The 24,043-nt window shown below is 36.5% G+C and overlaps 1 protein-coding gene across 6 annotated transcripts in view; it reads left to right on the top strand.

Moving 5' to 3' along the window:
• The window catches only part of IDE (insulin degrading enzyme), a 75,968-nt gene that overhangs the window by 8,930 nt on the left and 42,995 nt on the right, over positions 1 to 24,043 (top strand). For 5 of the 6 annotated variants that reach the window (XM_057402318.1, XM_057402316.1, XM_057402317.1 and 2 more), the window contains exons 2-10: positions 7,483 to 7,667; positions 9,052 to 9,259; positions 10,406 to 10,575; positions 13,862 to 13,984; positions 18,821 to 18,933; positions 19,346 to 19,508; positions 20,091 to 20,183; positions 20,717 to 20,808; positions 22,363 to 22,443. In XM_057402318.1, the coding sequence (XP_057258301.1) occupies positions 7,508 to 7,667; positions 9,052 to 9,259; positions 10,406 to 10,575; positions 13,862 to 13,984; positions 18,821 to 18,933; positions 19,346 to 19,508; positions 20,091 to 20,183; positions 20,717 to 20,808; positions 22,363 to 22,443 (1,203 nt within the window). In that variant the 5' untranslated portion in view covers positions 7,483 to 7,507. Of the gene's footprint in view, positions 1 to 2,128; positions 2,390 to 7,482; positions 7,668 to 9,051; positions 9,260 to 10,405; positions 10,576 to 13,861; positions 13,985 to 18,820; positions 18,934 to 19,345; positions 19,509 to 20,090; positions 20,184 to 20,716; positions 20,809 to 22,362; positions 22,444 to 24,043 lie in introns of those variants that run through there. The other variant, XM_057402315.1, reaches the window with a different exon arrangement.

Raw genomic sequence — 24,043 nt, 5'->3', positions numbered from 1 at the left:
CTTGTTATAGGTCAGTTGATTAAAGTGCTAGTATTAGATAAGCAATTGCTTTTAATGTAGGATTACAGCAGTTGTCATGATTCAGAATCCTAAAGTTCTTTCTGTGTTTGTTGGTAGATCAGATTTTCTTGCCAGTTCTCTCATCTTTCTGTGTATTTCTTGTTGTTATGCAGTATAACTAAAGTTTTTAATTCAGACCTCACAAGTTTTCTTTTTGAGGGTAAGAAACAGATGGTAGCATAAAGTGTTAAGTGAGTTGGCTTTACAAAGAGTGTTGGGCAATCTGATGTGCTACTTGGAGATAAAATGTTTAAAATGCTCATCAAAATACAGTAGAATAAACCACAGAGGTCTTCCCTGTAACATCCAGTTTTGTTTCCTAGTGTGTGCAGGGCCATGTGCTAGACACCACTGCTGCACTGTGGTTGTGGACAAAGCCCTGCAGCTCTAGGGTGGTGGAGGAAAAACGTCAGGGAGGGAGGAAGAGTAAGAAGCACTGGCTTGTGAGTCTTCAATGCATAAAGCAGTTAATTGGATTAATGAGTACATTTCTGAAGGAAATATGTAAAATACGCTTCCAAGCAGCTAGTTGTGTTACAAACTAGTCTTGTCAGTGTTGTTCTTAGCATGCAGCAGACTGATGAAAATAATGCAAGCCAAAATACTATGACAGATTTGTGAAGTCATTCTGAAGATCCTATATTGTCTAAAGATCAAAACCAGATAATTTTATGTATATTTAATAGAGACCTAATCTTTCATGTAATGAAAGGCTTCAAAACCCTTTTGGAATTTTGCTATTTTCAGCAATCTTGTAAAAAGAATGAAGAAGCAGTAGGGAAAGAGTAATTTTAATTGTTTTCTATTTCTAATGAGCCTGGATAAAACTTGTTTACCATGGAGGGTGTGTTTTGATTAGTTGTTTGGGGCAAGTTTTGAAGAAATAGGAAAAGTAAGCTGAAATAATGTAGAAATTTTTAAAAACTGTGTATGCTTTATTGCTGTTTCTGAAATCTGACTGTATAAAATCCTGCCTTTGTATTTGACATTTTACCTAGTGCTTTGGAAACTGTGGAATGGTCAAGTAAAGAAATGTAGCTTCAGGGCAGTAAATTGCCATTTTGGTGTCTTGAGTGTATATCCCATCTTTTTGGACTGACATGAGCCACACGCATTATTTTACTAGTTATTCAGCCGGGGGCTGATTTTACATATGAAGCTGCCAGGGCCAAGTTCACACATGGTATTGTCTCATTAATGCTACTCATAATTCCTGTACACTGGCATGTAACACCAGTATTTCTACTGCCGTGTTGGTAGTGAAGCTGTGACAGACCAAGTTTTGCTGCTGTGATCTAGAAGCTGTAGAAGCTGGACCCTTCTGGGAATGAGAGAAAGGCAGGCTTCTGCCCTGGCCACCATCATTAAGAGGGAATTTTCCAAGTCAGTTACAGACTTGGCAAAAAGCAGCACACTGAGGTTCTGAAAATGCTTTAATTGTAGCAAGCTTCAGGATTTCTTCAAAAGAAACTCCATAACAAAACCTTATAAATATTCATCATCTTCAAACTTGCCTAATTTGGCATGATTAGTTGTTCTTAATAACTTGGTAGCCCTGATTAAATCATTGTGGGCCTTTGTAGTTGGAGCTATTATGTATGGAGTAATACGCTGAATTCATAAGGAGTTTGAAAGTGATAAAACATGATAACGTTTTGAGCGGTTTATCTACTTATGCAGTCTGTCTGTCTGTGTATGCAGTCAGATTTATTTAGATCAGCATCAGGAATGTGTTGGGATCTTACATATTCTCTAGCTTCGTGACAAGTAGATTTACAGAAGATTGATGCTTTATGGATATTGAATAATGTGAACTGTTTAATCTCTAAATGTGTAAAAGAAAGATTGCTAGGTTTGTCTACTGATGAACCTGTAATCTTAAAAAGTTATGTATAGTTTCCTGAAATAGCCTTTATGGTAATGGTCGCCGGAGTTGATTTAATTTTGGGGTTTTTTTTTTGAGATGACTCTCTACTCCATTTTTTTATTACATTCTTGGTAACAGAACTTAGTAAAAACATTCCTCTGACTTGTACTGCATATAGTTTAGTCTAAAAAATAATTTTTAATTATGGTATACTACTGAATCAAGAAGAGAGGAGGTGACTTACTGATGACGTCACTTGTTACACATACAAGGATGTCACAATGCCATTGAATTCTACTGCTGTTGTGAGGAGAGGCAGTTGCAAGAGGTGAAGAGGAGGAATGAAGATCTGTAGAAAAATGGAGGCTTATTTTATTGTTGCAAAGCCACGAGCTTGCAAATGAAGAAGTTCGTGGACTTTTCCAGAGGGCTCAATTCAGTGCTGTTTTCCTGGTAAGAGAGGTAAGGAAACTGGCTGGTGATTTCGCAGCACTGGGCCTCCTGCCGAAGCACACAACGCTTCTTTCACTCCATGCATTTGCAGCTGAAGAAATCATTACGTGAGTTACTAAGAGCTGTAAACCAAGATAGATCAGTAAATAATACAGTGAGCACAGTTACCAGTAGTAGTTCAGTTGCAGGGCAGAGCAGGGAAGGGTTTTGGCTCCACAGAGGTTTCACTTCACCCTGGTAAATGGTAGGCAATTAAGTGGAGGGGGTGGGATGGAGAAGGAAGTAAAAGGAAATGGATATAAATAAAATACAGAACTTGGGACAGGTGCAAAATGTGAGATTGAACATTACTGTGGTCTTTGTATAGTTTCAAAGACACTGCTAGAACTTTGACAGTTGTACTACAGTAGTGTAACAAACCAAGTGTATGCAAAAGACATGAAACATGAGTTGCTAAACATGAGGAGCAGTTCAGATCCTAGTGTACAGAAGTGTAAGCTTAAAGTGAGTACATTGTAATGCCCTGAGAAGTAATTTGGGTTCAGTTGCATAAAAGCTTTAAGCAAACCCCAATTTTAAGGCAACTGATAAAAATTTAAAGCAAGGATCAAAATGGTAACTGTTGCCATTCATCTTGGTTACTTCAAGCTGATGTTTATAGCCATTCATCTGGCTCAGACCTGTGTACCCACATTTGGCTTAAATACATGGAGTCTGTCATGGCAAAAGAATCTAGGAAAGCACTTTGGCATTTGTGCTTTGGGGGTCATATTTTTATTAGCTAGTTACATTTTTGCGTTGAAGCAACCCTCAGGAGTTTCTGTTAATTGGTTTTCAAATATGGTCCTTTAATTGTTCAAACATTGAACTTAGTTTTGACTACACTGGCTAATTTTTAATTAAAGTAAGTTTCCTGAAATAACTTTGAAAGATTAAAATAGTTAGGCAGAATCATGTATCACAGTCCCACTCTGTAATACGTTTGCAGGTGAAACCTTGCTGGTTCGAAGAGACTGCCTGATTGGAAATCATTAAAAAATGTGGCCTCAAAGAGTAGAATATAATTTATTTCAAGTAGATGTAGCTTATAATTCAGCATCTGTTTTAGTTGATACTTTGCTCATCAAGTGAAGTAATTTTGATGAGGAAGATTGTCTTAACATTTCGTAGTCATTGAATAGGGACACTGCTCTCAGTTCCAACATCCCTGTTCTTCTCTCTGTTTCTGTCTAGCTCTATGATGTTGCCACCTGTAATTTTTGGCCAGTGGAAAAATTACTAGTGCCACAGTAATGCTTTGTATTTGTTCTTCCCTCCTTTGTTTTACTGGGTCTTTCTCTGTTGCTTCTGTGTTGTGAAAGTAGTAGGACAGTATTTCTTCTCATGACATTTTTTGTTAGGATATTAGCTCTGCAATAAATATAGAATCTAGTTTGTGGATTAATTTACTACTACTGACCATCAGCACCCAATACTCATCGTGATGACAGAGCAAGTAGATAGAGCTCTTACATTTCAGGACAGCATCTGAACATGACTTCAGGAATTAAGCTATTTTTTCAAGAAACTACAAGAAATACAGAATTCTTTCTTTCCATTACTTTTTTTTTTTTTTTGCTATGATCAAAAGCAGTCTGTTGTCAAAAAGCGGTTTGTAGGGGTTTTAGGATCCTTGTGAAAGAATGGAATGTAGTATTGTTATAAAGCAATTGTACATAGACAGCTTAGAAGTTGCACGTAAAAGCAGTCATTTGTACAATATTGTATCTTACAATTTACTCCTTAAGAAAAAATCACTCTGTAAATAAGTGAAATTTTCTTCTCTACCTTTTGTATTGTAGCACCAGGAGGAATGGCACTTGAGCAGGAAGGTATTGGTTTTGTTCTTTTGACACATTGCCCTTCAGGAATATTTCATAGTTGATCTGCTTTTGCTTTGCTTTGAGTTGTCTGGTACTGCAGTTTAGAAGGGAAATAATTGTGAATTAACCTTGCAAACCCATTTGAAGTTGAAGAGAAGGTTGTATTCACAATGCCCATTGAAATAACACCAAAGATAGAGACACAAGTTTAAGTCCTTGGTTTGAAAGCTTAATTGCCAGTTTTGACCTTTTTGAAAATTATAGTTTTTTCCTGTACTGAAATTTGACTGCCAGCTGGAAGTAGCCTAGGAAGGAGGCAGAGGTAGGGAATGATAATAAAACTGAGGTGTACAGCTTCACAAGACATCAATTGAAATCTCATAAGATTTCATAGAAGCTGCGTAATTTGATGAATCACATTGGAAAGATGAGTCATCTGAAGAAACAGTAAAGTTCTGTGACTTAATGATGTGGTGTAGAAATAACAAAGAGATACGAGAGGATGAGGAAATTGTTTAACATTTAAAAAAAAAACAACGCCTTGAGAATTTTATAGTATATATGCATCTTATGATAAGCAGCTAGTGTCTTAATGAGGTGTTCCTTACTTAAGTGAAGTCAGGAGGTTGAGACCTCCTTGGTATCCTGCATGCTTTTATTGGTCAATCCAGTAGAAGTGTATGCAAGTGAAATGCAGTTAAGAACAGTTTAGTTACTGATTTTCATCTATGGAAAGTGGTATCTAGTCTCTCTAAATAAATTTTACACAGTATCTTAAGTTTAGTAGAGTATTTCTATTTAACTTTGAACAAGGAGGCATTTTTTTAAATCATAGGCATGGATTATATCAGTGCTGTTGATGCAGAGAAATGGGAATGTTGCTGTGCTTGGAGTATCCTTTGGTTTTGAATGGTTTCTGCATTTCTGCATAGGAAGAAAGAAAGTCTGTAGGTGCTCCAGGCAGGCTTATCCTAAGTACAGGGTTAAACTAGTGGATAAATAACAGGTTTAAATGAGAGTGTAGATATTTACATTGCAATTTAGCATTTTGGTTACTGTTTAGTGGTTATGTTTGATTGCACTGGTTTTTGAAGTAGTTCAGAGTGTGAGAACCATGTTCCTTCTGAAATGTGTTGAGTTGCACATTTTAAAGTTTTTTGCTCAGAGACACTCAAATTCTGATTATTCATCGATGCTGTGTTCAGCACTTCTGTGTTTTGTTTTGTTTTTTTTTTTTTTAATTTGGATTATAATTCCTGCTTGTAATTTTGCCTGCTTTCTTACTATTTCTTTCATGTTAGAACTAAAGTTTATTTAAAAGTTCCAAAGTAAATTTTTTTTTTTACTTCTTTGAAAAGCATTCAGAGATCTAATGCTTACTTTACTGCTTTTTTTTCACAATAATATCTTTTCCACTTTGCATTTCCTTCCTCAAGCATAAATACAGTCTTACACAAACTTTCACTCTGCTACGGATAAAATCTAATTTTTCTGTATGCGAAACACTGTTTTTCACTGATTATGCTGTAGACATTATGTTCATAAACTTTTTTGTCCTTAACATGCTCTTAATAATGAGCTCTTTATTAGCCTCTTTGTAATATATAACAGCAACACTGATGATTCTGCATCTGCTGACTTCAAGTTGGCTGGTGTTTTTATACTGTAGAATCACATGAATAAATGGAAAGGAGATAATACAGAGGGACAGGACCTCTCAGGACTCTTTCCCGTTTTGAGAATGATAGAGAATTTTAGGAAGGAGATTTTATTAACTGACTCCCATTTTAATTTTTACTTTTAAGCTGTAAATAAAATATGTAAACAGTTTTTCTTTTCCAAACAAAGTTTTTTGTTACCTGGTAACACTGAGTGTGTGGTTGGTTTGCTAGCTAGAGAGTTAGTTAAAATGTTATGACTGAAGATCTGAAACAGTAAGTATATTGTGGTCTGTGCAGTCCTTCATGTTCCACATGTCATGCGGTCTTAAAGCTTGTGTGTAGTCTTAAAACTTGGGTAAAGTTCCTTGAACTGTACAACCTGAAAATGGAAAAGTAAATACTGTACAACTCCTTGTTATCTATATGATACCAACAAGATCATGCAGAATTTCTCATGCCTCTGTCTGTGTTGTGGTACAATTAGACTCAGATCAGGTTTTCTTTGTAAGTGAAATTAGTTCACCAGTGACTAATGAAGCTTATGTAGTAAGTTACTTGGCAATATAGCAAGCAACATTTCATCACAAGAAGAGATTTGAGTTTGGCTGGTACCACATAACAGGCCCTGTTCTAAAACCCTTCTGAGAAAACAGGGTTAGAATTCAGTAGCTCTTACATGCTGGAATAAACCACATGGTTGGTTTAGAGCATAGCTCTTTGATTTCTTGTTTCTGGGATTTGCTTATATTTTTGTGTGTGTGTGTCTTTGTGTTTTGTTTTGTTTTCCCCTCTGTGTGTGTTGGTGTGGTTTTTATTTGCTTGCTTGTTTTTAACTTGCAGCCAAATGGTTCTACTCGAGCTTCCCAAATATCCAAATCTGAATGGCTCACCTTTTCACTTGGCATTTAAAAAAAATGAATAACCAGAGTTTATAATTTCAGATTCACTCTTAGTTTCTTAGAATTTCAAAATTATGCCACTAAAGAAGCATGTCTCATAGTATGTCTGTTAAACTAATAGTAGAAGTTCAAACATGTGAATCTGTTCCTGCTTTTCAGGGCAACATTACAGTGTGTTTGTATTTTTATGGTAAATGGTGTCACCCTTTCATGCTGGAGTGTGCAAATCCAGTGGTTTACTAAAATTTTGTTTATCTGACAGTTACAAAGTTACAACATTTATAACATAACCACCAATTGAGACATATTAAATACTTTTCTGAAGCCTGAAAGTACACCTGAGAGAGCAGTGTATGCTTCATTTAATTCAGTTTTTATCATAATTGAATAAGGGGATGAAATTTCTTTCTGAAATTACTGTTAGTATGAAACTTGAAACATTCAATTGCATGGTCTACAAATGTATAATGTTGCTTGGTTTTTGGTTTGATGTTTTGTGTTTTTGTTCTAGCAGCAGTATCTTTCAGGATCTGAACTAAACTTTTAGTCCAGTTCTATGAATTTTGTTCAGAACTCAATTTCTTGATGTCAGTATTGCCCAGAATTCTTTATCATAATATTAAAATATTATCAGGGCCTATGTAAAAATAGTAAGTGACATTTCTTCTGCTTTCTTCTAGGTTTCAGACAGAGACAAACAACAAAATGAACAATCCAGCTATAAAGCGAATAACAAATGAAATTATCAAATCACCTGAGGATAAACGAGAGTATCGTGGACTGGAACTGGCAAATGGCATTAAAGCTCTTCTCATTAGTGACCCCACCACAGATAAATCTTCAGCAGCACTTGATGTACACATAGGTATTTAATGCATGTTGTGTTCATTACGGCATTAATAAAATTGCTTCAAGTTTTGGTATCTTAATTGAAATAAACTGGCAGGCATGGTATCCAGTTGGCAGCTTCACCTTTTATTGTCATTTAGAGTTTGTTTAATTCTTTGACACATAAAGTTGAAAATTATTAGAGTTAATTAAATACTCTCACTGTACTCTCTGTTTACTCAAGTGTAGCTCAGTCAGTAGAAAGACTTCTTTTAACCATTAAGTTTCATGTTATGAAAGATCTTTTGTAAGCAGAAAAGGGGCGGGTGTGAGTGCAATTATTTCAGACATCTCCATCTGTTATGTCAGACTTTTTTTTTTCCTTCATGTTAAGTTGTTGATGTGTAGAGGTGAGAAAATGCTGTAGTGCTGGAAGAGTTGGAAGGGCACTCCCTAACTCCAGTGATGCTTAGGTGTGCAAATAGAAACACTGGAAATAGAAGGGAAGGTAGTTACTTTGATTCCTTGGAACAATGGAAGCCTTTCTTAGATCTGAGGTATTTCTCAAGCTTGTGTAGTTTCTCAGTTGCTTGGAAAGTATGATGGGCGCACACATTACATAAGGATCCTCTTGCTGTGTTTGTAGTTGGGAATTCTGGCCGTTGGTGTTTGGACAGAAATAGTAGAGCAGCTTTGAAAATTTCTGGCCTTTTTTATTATGGAAATAGCTGTCACAAGTCATTATCTCACTCAGAGGATGCCAAATGTGATTTTGTTAGGTGCTGTGACAGTAATAGCCAACTGCAGCATCCAGTTCCTGCACATGTACTGAAGGAGACGTATCTGTTGCCTTCATTTCTCCCATTGCACATCATTGCATACTCCAAAGCAGGTCACTCTAACTTCCACATTTCTGGCTTCCATTCTTGCACATCATTATTGTCTCTTAATCCATCCGCCTTCATAATTACTAGCGGGTCATCAGTAGCTGCTTGCGTTCAGGCAATTACAGGTTATCAGTCATCCTATAAACCACAGGATAAATACCTCCTTAATTGTGGTTGGCAATTGCTGCCCTTTACACAGTGCAATTATTAAAGTCAAGGTATAGAAGTCAGAACACTGATCTGCCAGCTCTTTACCGATTATATGAGTCATAGACTTCAACGAAAAAATTGCCTTTGTAAGGCAGTACAGACTGATTTGGAGAGGCAATTTGAGACACTAATTGGTTCAGTTACTAAGTCTTTATTTTATTTTTAAGATTGAATTTAGTTGACTGTAGCTGCTCAAGTGTCTGCTTACATTTACAGAATTGGTATAATTGCCTGAGGCAACACACTGTAATATAAAGCACTTTAAAAGACTTAACAATTTAATACTACTTTCTGAATGGTTACATGGAATTTTTCATCCTGCAGGATCTTTGTCTGATCCCCCCAACATTGCTGGGCTTAGTCACTTTTGTGAGCATATGTTGTTTCTGGGAACCAAGAAGTATCCAAAAGAGAATGAGTATAGCCAATTTCTTAGTGAGCATGCCGGGAGCTCAAATGCTTTCACAAGTGGAGAACATACCAACTATTACTTTGATGTATCACATGAACATCTGGAAGGTGCACTAGACAGGTAAATAGATTTTTGTGATATGGGTGCACTTTGAAATTGTGTAAAAGTTTGTGTTTTTTTTTGGTTTTTTGTTTGTTATAATATTAAATGTTTGAAGGTGCCATCTTTTGTTAAAACTGATACCAGGTATTTTTCAGTACAAAAGTTGCTCAGGTTTTTTCAGCTAGCAGAGTTCTTTGCTGAGGCAGTATTTTTGAAGTTCAAAGTTTGTGTTTACACTGAATGTTTCTGGAAATATTCATATTTCCGTCCATATGGGACACAGAATATGATTATGGGCTTCTGCATTGTGCAAATACTCTGATTGTATAATCAGGATCAAGCGAGCTTTTGCCCTTCTGCTCCACGGGAGGTTTCCAGCCTCCCTGAGCTTGCCTTAGGACACCTGTTACGCTTTGACAGGTGTACCGCCCCAGTCAAACTCCCCACCTGCTGCTGTCCCTGGGGAGGGTCATGCCCAGCACTCGCCGGCTGCTTGGTGCCAGAAGCAAGAGCCCCTCTTGGGGCTCTCCCTCCCACCTCACTGGGTAAGTGAAAAAACGATCAGAGTAGTGGTATTTCACCAACGGGCGGCTTGCCCCGCACTGCCGAGTGCGCGCCTGGCCTCCCACTTACAATCAAATACTATGCTTCCTGTAGGATTCTTATTTCATTGATAGCAAAAGAAGGATGAAGTCTAGAAATACATTAGGATGCCTTTAGTAAAGGGAACTCACTGAAATCTCTGCCTTTTGCGGGAGGGGACAGAAATTGAAAGATGTGTAGTCAGTGAGGTAAAGAGTGGGTTTTTTTTTCCCCTTTGGATTTTCCCTTAATGTCTGACTAGACTGACTTGATTTGTGAGATTAAAAGAGTCTCTTGCAGCTAAACTTCAAAACAGTAGAAATGTTCAGTGTATTAATTATGATGTAAGGTCCTTGATTGTCATAGTACCTTATATGATGAATATATTGTTGTCTGCATTTATAAATAAAGAAACTGAGAAATACAATTTGTGAATCAGTGTCAGAACTGTTACATAATTTATAACTTTTGCATTACAGAAATAATATATTAGTGTGCTTACAGAAGGTACATAAACTTCATAGTTTTCTGTTACTGTTTATGTACAGTACTTTTGCCTTTAATTTAAATTTTTCTGTTTAGATTTGCCCAGTTTTTCCTGTGCCCTTTGTTCGATGAAAGCTGCAAAGACAGGGAAGTGAATGCTGTTGATTCTGAGCATGAGAAGAACCTGATGAATGATGCCTGGAGGTTGTTCCAATTAGAGAAGGCTACTGGGAATCCCAATCATCCCTTCAGTAAATTTGGAACAGGTTTGTCAGAATATAATTGTCCATCCATTGGAGTTCTGTGTAACACACAGTAGCATTGTTTATATAAAATTGTTAAAGGCAGACTGAAACAATTGCCTTCATCCCCCTTTCTATACAAGTTTATTATGGTGCTTTATCATATTTTCCACATCGTAGACCAAACAGAGCTAGACAAAAACATAAGAAACAGAGTGATCCAAGACTTGCAGTACAGTGATGAAGCATCCTTTATGATTCTGATAATTACTGTAGTGAATGCTGTTTTCCTCTTACTGGATTTGTCATAATTTGGTACTGTTAAGTCTTTGTGCATAACAAAGTGCATGAACTGTGTTTAAATAGTTGTTAGTCACATGCTGGTTTTGCTAGCTAGTATTGCATTAGGACCACATGACAGTGGCTAGGTCAAGTTGCAAAGATGAGCAAGTTAATGTGAAAATACTAACTTGCTCAAAGATGAGCAAGTTAATGTGAAAATTTATATTCTTATAGTAAGAATATAAAACTCAAAATGTAAGAATAGTAAGAATATAAAACTCAAGTTTTATAGTAAGAATATAAAACTCAAGTTTTATAGTAAGAATATAAAACTCAAAGTAAGAATATAAAACTCAAAATCGTAAGCACAGAACACAACAGTAGTAGATGGACAGATAAAAAGGTCTTGGACAAATCCTGATCTTATGGTTGTAGGGTTTTTTCTGGCTTTATTATTCATAGAATGCTTAGTAACAATTTAAACACCCCAAAACCTCAATTTATAAAGCATTAAAGTAAGATGCTGTATTTATGGTCAAAACCACAAAAGTTAGATGTGTTGGCAGAAGTTTCAATTTTATTTTTTTTTAATCAAAGTTATTTTCTACATGAATTTGGTTTTGAAGCTGTCAAAGTGAGAGGGCTATTAATTCATGCACTGCACTGTTCGATCCTTGAGCATGAATGCATTTTGTGGCTGGGTTGGTTTGCTGAATGAATAGTTGATGAAAATATTTGGTACAGTAGGATGATGAAAGGGCAGATAATGGGCTTAAAGAGTTAGTTAGTTTCTTCCTCTGTCTCAAGAAAGAGTATTTTTGCACCTGTTGATGTAGGTCATAGTTGAGGAGCTGGTAGCCAGCTGCTGCAGGAGCGTGTTTGCTCTGTTCACCAAGAGAGGCAGGCTGTCTGAAATGGGGAAACTGTAACTACATTCTCCAAAGAGGTGAATTTGAAAATGTGGGCAGGCAAACATCTAAAGTACATTCTGTAATCTCTGCTACAGAAGAGATTATTTAATTTTTCTATAGCACTCAGAAAATGGAAGTGAAAGTTGCAGAATGTTTTTCTGCAATTAAAGATTTTATAGCTGATACAAGTGAAATGTTTTCACGGGGAGAATACCTGACGTGCTCAAATTCAATAGCAGTAGTCATACTCACCTCTTCTTACATTAGGCTCTGATTCTGAAATTAAATTATAGCGTGTAGCCTTCCTGTAGATTTGACTTTGCAGATGTAGAGCCCAGCTTTGATGTTTTTTATTTACTTAGAGATGACAGCTGTGGTAGGGTTTTCATGACAAGTGTGGGTGGCATCCTTCTTACTGTTCCCTTTTGTCTGGTTGAAATGTTAGTCTAGCAGAATACGAGAATGACTTCTTTTGAAGCTTCAGGTCACTCCTCGTAGCAGCCTGTTTTCCAGCAAACCTTCTATTACTCTTTGTCTGTCCAGAGAAACAAATTCAGCTTAATCTTCCAGTTTTCTTGTTAGGATGTGCATTTTGTCCCACATACCCTTCATCCATCTCCCTGAGTTGATGCCTATGATGGTAATTCTTCTCTGTCAGTACCTTCACCAGTGTTAAGTACTTTCCTAGGTATTTTGCATTGTCTAGAGTCCATTTTACATCTACAAGACTCTTGCCTCTTAATGCACTCTAGTATTGTAACAGTGCAGTTTCTGAGCTAAAGCTTTGGCTTATTTTTGTTGTATTTTATTCTGTTTGTATTTTGTTTCAACCTATGTGTTGATCCTGTGGGTAAGAAAACCTACGTTTCATTTGTCTGCAGATAGTGAGGAATACAGACAAAAATATTTTAAACATAATACCCTAATTATGCTTTTTAGGTGTAATTAAGAATCTTTGCTTTCACCATATATGTGATTTTTGAAAATTAAAGGAATGTATTGCTCTTCATGATGATTTGTTGACTGTTGCAATTCTAATTAGACTTGTGTCTAATCACCAAACATCTGGACAATATACCTGTCATATATTATTTATGTAGCTCATTTTGCCTCATTGATTCGTATTCACTTACATTGTGATTGTAGGATTTGTGCACAGGGCATACATGCATGGCAGGCATGCTCTCTTGTATTCTCTCTCGCTGTTTTTTTCCTGTATGTACAAAAGTCAACTTTTCTGCTACACTTTCTTGCCTTATTTTTCTTCTGCATCCCTTGCTCTCTTCTGTACCTGGTCTGATTGTGGCTTAAGGGTTCACAAGAGTTAACAGAGTATTTGCACATCTGATCTGTAGATTATGTTGACCATTTTGTGTGTCCACGTAGTAGTGAGAAGTGGAGTCAATTAAAATCCAGTGTAGACTCTGATTTTCTTCTTAACCTTTACTAAACATGAGTTCTGTTTTGATTATAAATGTGGAGTGTGTCCTTAGAATAAATCATTGAAATCTTGATGTAAAAATTGCACTAAATAACAGGAGAATAATTTAATGGAGAAAGTTTGGTATCTCCTGCTTTTGGGCTTATTCAGGAAGAGCTGTAGTTTTCTTCCTCTCTAGTCCTATTCCCCTACTGCAGCAACAGCTTAGCTGTTTTTGAAGCAGAACAGTCAGAATTTATAATTAATATTTGTAAATTAGGAAATATATATTTAATATAACTTGTGTCACACAATGCTACAAGTAATTTCACACAGTGATTCCTGTGATAGGAGTATGTATATTGGAGCAAAAACCTGCTGTAAATGTACTAAATTAAAAACCTCTGAAGTAGAGCCTGGCCTTACATGCTTTTAAGTAACCCATTTAAATTAAAACGATTAATTTGGGAGACTAAACCGTCTTTGGTTCTTTAGGAATGTGCAGATTGAGAGTGGAAGTATTTATTGTCTCTGATATGCTGAGACAGCACTGATCCAATTTACTTATTATACATGGTTTGTTGTTGTTTGTTTTTCAAATTACTATCCATCTGTAGGAAAGCAGACTTACTAATTTATATTTTTCATTTTTAAATTCATAAACATCAAATGTAGTTAACTTCTTTTTAAATTACAGGGAACAAACTCACTCTGGAAACTAGACCAACCAAAGAAGGAATAGATGTAAGACAAGAGCTATTGAAGTTCCATTCTACTTATTATTCATCAAATTTAATGGCTATTTGTGTCTTAGGAAGAGGTGAGTTTTATTCTGCTGGTTGAGTAAGACTTTACGTGTATTTATGTTTGAAGAAAATATAAGCAAATGTAAGTGTTGGAAAACCTACAGAAGGGAAGAAAGTAAAACTTGTACAGGCTGACCAAACGTAATTTTATGTTTAGTGAAGTAACTTGCAATGTATGAATTTTCATGTTTGTAAGTGTACTGCAGGAAACATGAACTGAAAATTTTAAATCTATTATCGAGTCACCAGTTCCTGTCTTTGTATGTTTGTCTTGTGAAGACTGGCACCTGTCTGGTTTCTGATGTTGAGAGGGCTTTCCATACTGTTTTCATATTTTAGACTTATATTTCCACTACAAAATTTTCTGTATTATCAAAGGATAAATCTGACCTAACGTTCAGATAAAAAGGCTTTACTTCAGTTTACTTTTTACAGTTGCCCAAAGAAGTGGTAAATGCTCCATCTCTGACAGTGTTCAAGGCCAGGTTGGACAGGGCCTTGGGCAATATGGTCTAGTGTGCGGCATACCTGCCCATGGCAGGGGGGTTGGAACTAGATAATCCTAAGGTCCTTTCCAACCCAAGCCATTCTGATTCTGCTTCTGAACTAACTTAACAGAGGTTCCAACTGCTTAAAATTTTCCACAGTTGAGTTGATATTTTACATAGGCTTGCCAAAAGCTTAATAACAGTGTTGAAAAGTGTTTGCGTTTCGAAAATACGCTGTCAGACTGGTATTTGCATGGTGGTTTACAATAATGCTCGGATGATGAGTGTGAGTGAAGTAAAATTCATTAGCAAAGTGAAATCTTCCTTTACTACTCTCTGTTTACAGAATGCTGGGTATGAAGTTGATTAACAAAATGTACCTGTTTAATTTCAATCATAGCATATACCTGAATTGTTTTTTATTGTAGATTTTTGAGGTGTGCAGACACAGTGAGCATTCAGTTTGTTAACTGAATCCAAGTTTTGTGCATATACTCACTACAGATCAGTTCCAGGCTCCTTAATTCCTTTCAAATCTATTTATTATTACATCTCACCTGCTGTAACATCACACATTGATTTGACTATGGTGAAGGTTTTTTTTCACTGTTGCAAGCTATATGTTGCAAGCTGTTGTGCTATATGTATTTTTTTTTTTTTTTAAAGGTGGGGTATCAGTCGTGTTACTGGTAGGTATGCAGGCAATACCAATAGGGCATAATGTATGTCGTGTTAAAAAACCTTTTGGTAGTAGTGGAAATCTTCAAGTAAACACAGTAATACCGATGAAGATAGCTTGTAAATATTTTTCAATATAGTGATTTTATTTTTATTGCTATTTAAAAGAGTGCTTCCCCCTTCTCAGGTTTTTCTTGTTTGTTTTATCTGAGCAAAATAAGAAAAGTTTCTATAAAAATATTTATTAATTGAAGGTAAGTAGATAGTGATCAGAGTTTAAAATAATTGAATTAAAATTCTCTTCCTCATTTAACAGTTCTGTTTTGAAGGTTTCAAGGCATCTTTTTTTCAACTAGTTGTTTACTGGACAGGCAATATTCCAGGACAGACAAGATTTGCATTTCAAATGTCAATAAAGTATAAAAAATAGTCTTAAAATCTGTTCCTTTCAAACATTTCTGCCGTTTGCACATATGTTTTTTTTAAATGCAAAATACAAAAATCATTAAACTCTTGAATTTAAGTGGTTTTACTAGTCATTTTTCACAGTCAAATTCTGTTTGTGTTGTCCTTGTAAATAGTTTAATATTTATAAAAATAGAGCCTTTGAAACAATCTTTGGGACTTTTCCTCTCAATCTCATAAAAGAATTTTTTGAAAGGTAACTTGGGTTATTTGTTTGTCTGCCTATATACAAAATGCTGTACAACTGCCCTTATTTGTTGTATTTAGGTGGTTGTTACTGTAATAGTGAAGTGCTATTTGGACAAAAATTGCATGTTATTTTCCCTGAGAAGACACTGTTATTTGTTCAAGCAAGAGAGTTATGCAGTTACTTTCTGGAAGGCTTTATGTTCGTGACTGCTTTGGCTATTTGAGGGCTTGCCTCTAGCATCAAATTTGAAAATTTACAAGTATTTAAAAATTATTTTCAGGGAGCTTCACCCACAGAAAGCAAACTGTAGAAAACATACCTCATTAGCATTATTCCATAAATTCTTTGCTGAAATATGTCGCTATCAATGTAGCGGTACTGCTGATTAATACATAGATAGTTAGAAGTCCTGTAACAAAAATAGGTTGAGTTGCGCACTGCAAGTCCCCCATGATCTGTCTCTCTTCACTCCTGGGCATTCTGAAATAAATGGATGTCTAAAGTTGTGCGCAGCCTATATAGTTCTCTTGTTTTCCCAGCACTATATATATATAATGTAAAACAAATAAAAATATACCAGTGTCAGTAAAAAGTGGTGGGGGAACCAAAATACAATTTCTGTAGCAAATAGTATTAGATATTCAAAAGCTTGCTAAAAGTTAAATAATGGAATTCAGTTACTTATTTTTAGCTATCAAAAGCAAAATTCACTGAGTAATCATAGAACAGCTTTAGCATGGCAGTTTACATACAGAATTCTAAGTGGAAACTTTTTCAGTAAGAAGCACCGTGGCAACTGGAAATCTGACCTAAAGAGAACCCTCACTGTTGTTGTAAAGCATAAATGAACATAGAATCATAAATAGTTAGGGCTGGAAAGGACCTTAAGATCATCTAGTTCCAGCCCCTCTGCCACGGTCAGGGACACCTCACACTAAACCATGTTACCCGAGGCTCTGTCCAGCCTGGTTTTGAACACCACCAGGAACGGAGCATTCACAACTTCCTTGGGCAACCCATTCCAGTGCCTCACCTCCCTTAAAGAACTTCCTTATGTCCAATCTAAACTTCCCCTGTTTAAGTTTTAACCCATTACCCCTTGTCCTATCACTACAGTCCCTAATGAAGAGTCCCTCCCCAGCATCCTTATAGGCCCCCTTCAGATACTGGAAGGCTGCTATGAGGTCTCCACGCAGCCTTCTCTTCTCCAGGCTGAACAGCCCCAACTTTCTCAGCCTGTCTTCATAAGGGAGGTGCTCCAGTCCCCTGATCATCCTTGTGCCCTTCCTCTGGACTTGTTCCAACAGTTCCATGTCCTTTTTATGCTGAGGACACCAGAACTGCACACAATACTCCAAGTGTGGTCTCAGGAGAGCAGAGTAGAGGGGCAGGGTCACCTCCTTTGACCTGCTGATCACGCTCCTTTTGATGCAGCCTAGGGTATGGTTGGCTTTCTGGGCTGCGAGCGCACACTGCCAGCTCTTGTTAAGTTTCTCATTGATCAACACCCCCACGTCCTAACCTGCAGGGTGCTCTGAATCTCTTCTCTGCCCAACCTGTAGCTGTGCCTGGGATTGCTCCGACACAGGTGTAGGACCTTGCACTTGTTATGGTTAAACTTCATAAGGTTGCCATCAGCCCACCTCACAAGTGTATCAAGGTTCCTCTGGATGGCATTCCTTCCCTCCAGCTTATCAACTGAACCATGCGGCTTGGTGTCATAGGCAGACTTGCTGAGGGCGCACTCAATCCCACTGTCCATGTCAGCAATGAAGATGTTGAACAAGACCAGTCCCAACACCAGTCCCTGATGGACACCGCTCGTTACTGGTCTCCAGCTGGACATTGAGCCATTGACTACAACTCTTTGCGTGTGGCCATCCAGCCAGTTCTTTATCCACCGAGTGGTCCACCTATCAAATTGATGTCTCTCCAATTTAGAGACAAGGATGTCATGGGCGACAGTATCGAACTCACTGTATTTTGCAGGTGTGGATAAGAATAATGGTCTCTTAGTAGATGTACATGCCATTCAGAAAGCTTTATTGCACAGTGACTCACCTCAGTTTGCATTGTTTTTTGGGGGTTGTGTTTTACTTCTTAGGTTTTTTTTTTCTCTGAGCTGTTCTCTAAGTGCAGGAGCATACATGTGTTGGGTAGGAAAGATTCTGCCTTCTAAATCCAACTGGGATTCTAAATCGAACAAGGTGACTGTTTTTTTAAATTTTTCAAGGATTAAGGTACTTTGAGCAATCCAAGAAACGCCCACCCTTGAAAGGCGTGTGCTAAAAAATTTGACGAATGTGTCTTTCTTATTTTATTCTCACTTTGAGAAGGGCTCCAAAATGCATTTATTTAAGCAGATAGCTATTTTGAAGGCAGTGTTTCAACATAAATGGTACAGGTCAATTTAGGTGAATTCATGCAGAACATCAAATTCTGTCTGTCTGCAAATGGACTACCCGTTCTTTTTGGAGAGTAGGACTGGAAGTAGAGTGGATTTTAAAGTTGAAGTGCTTAAACAGGTCACAGATGTGTGTGAAATTTTACGGCACTGAGGACAGATGACCCTGGCTCACAGGGTACGTGAAGTACTGGAAGTGAACTGTGGCTGAAGAAAATCCAAGTTTTGGCAAAGGTGCTTTCACTCTGGAAAATTTGCAGCTGTGATACCATGTCTGTTAACCTTTTTGTGGAATATTTATATTTTGTAAATGTGCAATATCTGATGTGTCTTTTCTTTGGTCTCAGCTTAGCTTCGTCAGTAAAATTTAGATATGTTTTTTCTGGTTACTGGATTTATTTTAATCAGGGTTGAAGCCTTCCTTTAATAACCACGGTCCTTAAAGCATGTTATAGTTCAGAGTTCAAGTATTAAATATAGGTTTCCTTTTTGAAATTAATAATCATCATACCGTTAAAACTAGTTTTCTATAGAATTCATGTCTCCCCCAAAGAATATACAAAATTCAAATTTGCCAGACTCTTCAAATAATGATTATGCTTTTTCTAATGTTTCTGTATTCTAGAATCCTTGGATGAGCTGACTTGCTTAGTAGTAAAGTTATTTTCTGAAGTAGAGAATAAAAATGTTCCTATACCAGAGTTTCCTGAACATCCTTTCCAAGAAGAACACCTCCGGGTATGTACAGAGATATATCTTCTGTCAGGAGTGTATATCTTAAATGATGGTTTTTCATGTTTCAGTAGTGCACTGTGCACTTCATTACTTTCGTATCAATGTCCCTGTTAAGTTCCATATTTATTTATTAATTTTCCACCTACCTTTCTTTCCATGCTGAGTACAGTGTTATGTAGTTTATAGTAAAGGTTGTATATTTGGTTGCAGCTGTAAGTAACTGAGATAATTCTTTTTTTGTGTTTGCATCATGAATGACTTAAGTATTGCCCTAAGTTTTACTTTCCAGATTTTGTTGATATGTTTGTAATAATGTATCTGTGCATGTGTGAAGGGAACATATGTGCTCCTGAGATGAATAAAATAATGAGAGTTCCCTTTTGTTTATGGATCTCCTTGTTTATTTCCCCCTCAGCAACTTTACAAAGTGGTACCCATTAAGGACATTAGAAATCTTTATGTCACATTTCCTATACCAGACCTTCAGAAGTACTATAAATCAAACCCTGGCCATTACCTTGGTCATCTGATTGGGCATGAAGGCCCGGGGAGTCTTTTATCAGAGCTTAAAGCCAAAGGTAAGGCCTTTGAAGGTAAAAAATTAAAAATTAGTTTATTACACATTTTTCTGAAGCTACAGTTCACTTAAAATTGACCTCCCTATGTTAGAGCTTCCAACTGTTTGAGTAGTTTGGGTTGTAAGTAGTTTTGCGCTGTATTTTTGTTCTGTGGTGGGTAAGAATAACTAACAGGCACTCTGACTACTGTAGCTATTATTTCTTGCACTCTTTATCTGCCCTTGTCTAGAGGGTTATATGAACTTTGGCATAATGATCTTGGCCCTATTCTGTCACTGACTTAGAGAATACTGTCAGGTCCCTTAATGTCTGGAAAAGAAGAGTGTGTGTTTCCTAGTTTTCTTCATATTGCTGTTTGCAAATAGCAATAAATTAGCCAGTAATCAAGTTATCTTGAGTTTCTCATGTCACTCTGAGCAGAAAATCAGACAGGTCTGATGTTTAACTTGAATCATTGCTATAGGAGTTAAGGAAGAGGAGAACGTGTAAAGTAGTCAAAATGTAAAAAAGAAAAAGGAAGAAAATGTAGCCTATATTGTTACAGATTTCTTTATGTAATATGTTTTCTACTTTATTTCGTAGGATGGGTAAATACTCTTGTTGGAGGACAGAAGGAAGGTGCGAGAGGTTTCATGTTTTTCATCATTAATGTGGACTTAACAGAAGAAGGACTTTGTAAGTGAAGCACTATGTCGGCATTCCTTGTTATTCCTGATCTGATGGGTTTGTGTTTGTATCCAGAGAGACTAAATGTGTTTATAGCTTGAAAGCCAGTTCATTTTAATTAACTTGTTGTTACTCTGTGTTTAGATCTCTGAGTATGCTAGCACGCTTCATCTAACATAAGAAACCAACTTAGTTGAGGTTCTATTAAAATATTTCATTAAGTATTTTAAAGTAAATGGGTTGTAAAAGCTGTTAATACCTGTGTGTGCTACTTATTCATGCTAATTAGACCTGGGTTAAATTGTATTATACATCAGTATCTTAATGTAAGACATGTTTACTACAGTTTTCAGAATTAGCTGGGAACAAGTGCATGTCTGAGGAAAAAGTGTTTAACTTTGCCTAGTGTGATTGCATATGTACTTGAGTGTCTTGATGTGTTGGGGTGTAATTAAAAATATAAGATTGCATGTTTGTGTTCATCAGAATTATTTCTTAGTGCAGAGCTGAGTGAATTACTAAGCAAGTCTTTTTCTTTCCAGTGCATGTTGAAGATATTATTTTGCACATGTTTCAGTACATTCAAAAGCTACGTACAGAAGGACCTCAGGAATGGGTTTTCCAAGAGTGCAAGGTAGAGTGATTGGTACTTGAAATACGTGTTTGTATTTTTAGAGTTTTGGATTATAAGTATTAAGAGATTCCTTGGCTGTGGAAATAATCTTTAATAATTGCATGGTAAAGTTTATTAATTTTAGAGGTGCAACATGACACAAATGACAAGTACATTCAGAACATACTGTCTTAATGTAGTTGTGGAATGCTCTTACAGAGCTGTGAGCTGATGTTTTAAAATAGCATAGTGGAGGTAGAGAAAGAAAAATCTTAATCTGTCCACAGGGACTCTACATAACCTTCCTTAGTTTTCACTGAAAGTGGAGAGGGAGAAACATTTGCTGTGGAGGGTAACACTGAACTGGAAATTCTGTTGTTCTACCCCTGTCTTCTTTCACATGTCAAATCATATAGTTGAGACTGTAAAGGCAGTAGGACATCGATCTGCTCTTTGTTCTTTCACCTTTTTGAGAGGTGAATTAAAACTTTTCATGGGGTACTTTGGCTGTACACTTCAGTCTTTGCAGAACTGTTCGTGTTTCTTTTGAGTCTGTGTGGTTCTGTGTGCACAGAGCAAAACATGTAAAGTATCCTGTTACTACACTCCTCAATGACAGTGTGAAAGTGTAATTTTTACCTATAGACTTGTTATTTCACTACAAATACTTGGTTAAAGAGTTCTTGATCCATTTTAGCTTTATTTGGTGAAAACTGTTGAGTATGTTCCAAGCATAGGAAATTCTGCAGATGCCTTAACTTTTCTTGCATTTTGACACTGTATACCTGTAAAAGAAGTCTCATTACCCTCTGCTAAAAGTCCCAAAGGAATTTTTTCACTGCCATTGTAAGCAAATACAGGATTTTAAAGAGGCAGTTCCATCCTCCTGTCTCATCGCGGTGTTTTTCCCTTGCTCCTCTTGTAACAGTCCAGATATTCCTGAGGCTGTGAGGTGAGTCAGCAAGAGCTAGCAAAACAGTCAGAAAATAATCTTTTGAATTTATTTTCAGCTGAATTGTTGAATGAGTTTCACAGCATGGTTTCAGAGAAGGATGGACTGTCCTTTTCATTTGCTTTGTAGTCCTAGATCTCTTTAATTCACTCTTGCCATTGAATTCTAAGAATGATGTGTTCTGTGGCTAAGACAGCATAAAGAAATACAATTCTGTCTCTAAATGTACCTTTTGGTTGGCTGACAAAAGGAACAAAAAAGGAAGAAGGAAAGGCTTCATTAACATAACAACAGTAATTGCACTGGAACGCTATGCATTGGTTGTATCAAAGTTGGTGTGTTTTCAAATTATTGGGAAATTTAAATATCTGAGCTTTGAGACAGATCTCTACTATGAACAGGACGTACAGGACTTGTGTAACACTTCACATTGTTTCTGAGTATTGTGCAACTTGAATATTAGTGAGAACTTTTGTGTTAGATACCTGTCTGATTACTATGAAGTGGCTACAACAAAACTCATTATTTTTTTTTACTTTATAAAAAGCAATTAAGTACCAATAATTATTCTTAAAATCATCCTTAATATACACTTTTCAACCATTTCCTACATTTTTTCCTAGGACCTAAATGCTGTGGCATTCAGGTTTAAAGATAAGGAGCGACCACGAGGTTATACATCAAAGCTTGGAGGAATGTTGCATGTAAGTGATTGTTTTTGGTGTTTGTTTACAATACAGTAATCATCTAGTGCTATGTTTGATTATACTTTTAGTAAATGCAGGTGTTTGTAAAGGTCCCATATACTCCTGGAGCTTAGGAAGTCAATATTATGCTGCACAAATCTTAGTTTTGGCAGTCAATAAGTGAGATTTCCTTTCAGTCTCTACTATTTTATACTTCTGTGCTTGGTAGAACTGATTGTACAGTGACTGGAGTTGCCATTTGATCTGTTTCAGTGTTTCTTAAGACATATGTGCCATGTCATTCTGTGTCTACCTGATAGCTAAATATTCTCTAGGAAAATATTAGAAAACTAAGATTTTATCATCAGTACAAGCACTATGTTTCTAAATGTTTCTATAGTTAACAATGTTGAAATACTGCAGTAAGCATAAACATTCATTTTAAGAGGAAATTAGAAATGTTTGACTCTTACTAATGTGATCATGTACTGGTACGGAAAGAATCACGTAGCTTATACTTAATTTTTGTACTTCTTGCAAAATTCAGTTCCCTCATTTTGCACTAAAGGAAGATTTAGGCAGGGCTTTTTGTCTAGTTAAATTCTTACAACTTCTGTGCATTGCAGCCATTCTTCATTGCACAGCTAATGTCTACATCTTCTCAGAGGCATTTTTGCTTTCCTGGCCAAAATTCTTGTTAATGCTCCTACACCTTTGATTTGTGAAGTCTAAAATAACGATCTTAAACTTTGATATTGTCTTGCTGTTTACTAAAAAGCATTAGACAACTGTAATAATTTAAATGGGTATTTAAAGGAGCTCTGATTTGTCTCTTGCTTTTGTTGTGAAATACATAAAATCTCTTTAACAAATGGACTTCTGAAACAGTCTTTCAGTGGTCTGTATTTGTTGGATCATTCACGATTACAATTGTTGTCTCCAAAAATGAGGCCAGGAAGTTGCCAGCAGTGTTCTAAAGAGCAGGGTATTGATTCAGGAGGGTTTTTTTTCACTGCCTTTTGTTTGCTGTGCTTTGCAGTATGAATGGTAATTCCGATTCTGCTGTTAGTTGCTTAAACACTAACGGAAAAAGAACTTTTCTAGTTCTCTTTATTGCCTCAAAATCATACTAAGTCTATACTTAGAATTAATTGAGCTAGAATTATTGTTTGGTGATTTCCCGCGCTTATGAATACTCACTGTTTTTTCATAACTTGGACAAGAACATCTGTGTAAGTTAGCATGAGTAAACGGAATGTCATAGGTTGTTACGTATTTACCAAAAAGCTTTACAAAACCTTTTTACTCGACAAAGCAGAAGTTCATCTTTAAAGCACTTTTGTGCTGGTCTAAGGAGTCGCCACAAAGGTCTTGCTGTCAAAATTATATTTCATATTTGTCATGTGTAGGCTTGATGCTTTCCAGGTAATTGTTCCCTGGTCTGCAGTGCTCTTTCTTTTGTTGTGTTTTGTCTCCTTAGTTGTGTAATTTTAAAAAATTTATTTCAATCTGATTGTCATATCTAGATGGTTTTAGTCTGTTTTGGTTTACTTACATTATGCTCTGACCTTGCTGAAAAGTAATCATAGAATAGTTGAGACTGGGCCTCTGGAGGTTA

This window comes from Pezoporus wallicus, unplaced genomic scaffold (assembly GCF_028554395.1).
Source record: "Pezoporus wallicus isolate ANWC-B61680 ecotype Strahan unplaced genomic scaffold, APGP_CSIRO_Pwel_v1 contig_6787, whole genome shotgun sequence".
NCBI lineage: Eukaryota > Metazoa > Chordata > Aves > Psittaciformes > Psittacidae > Pezoporus > Pezoporus wallicus.
This window is presented reverse-complemented; position numbering and strand designations above follow the sequence as displayed.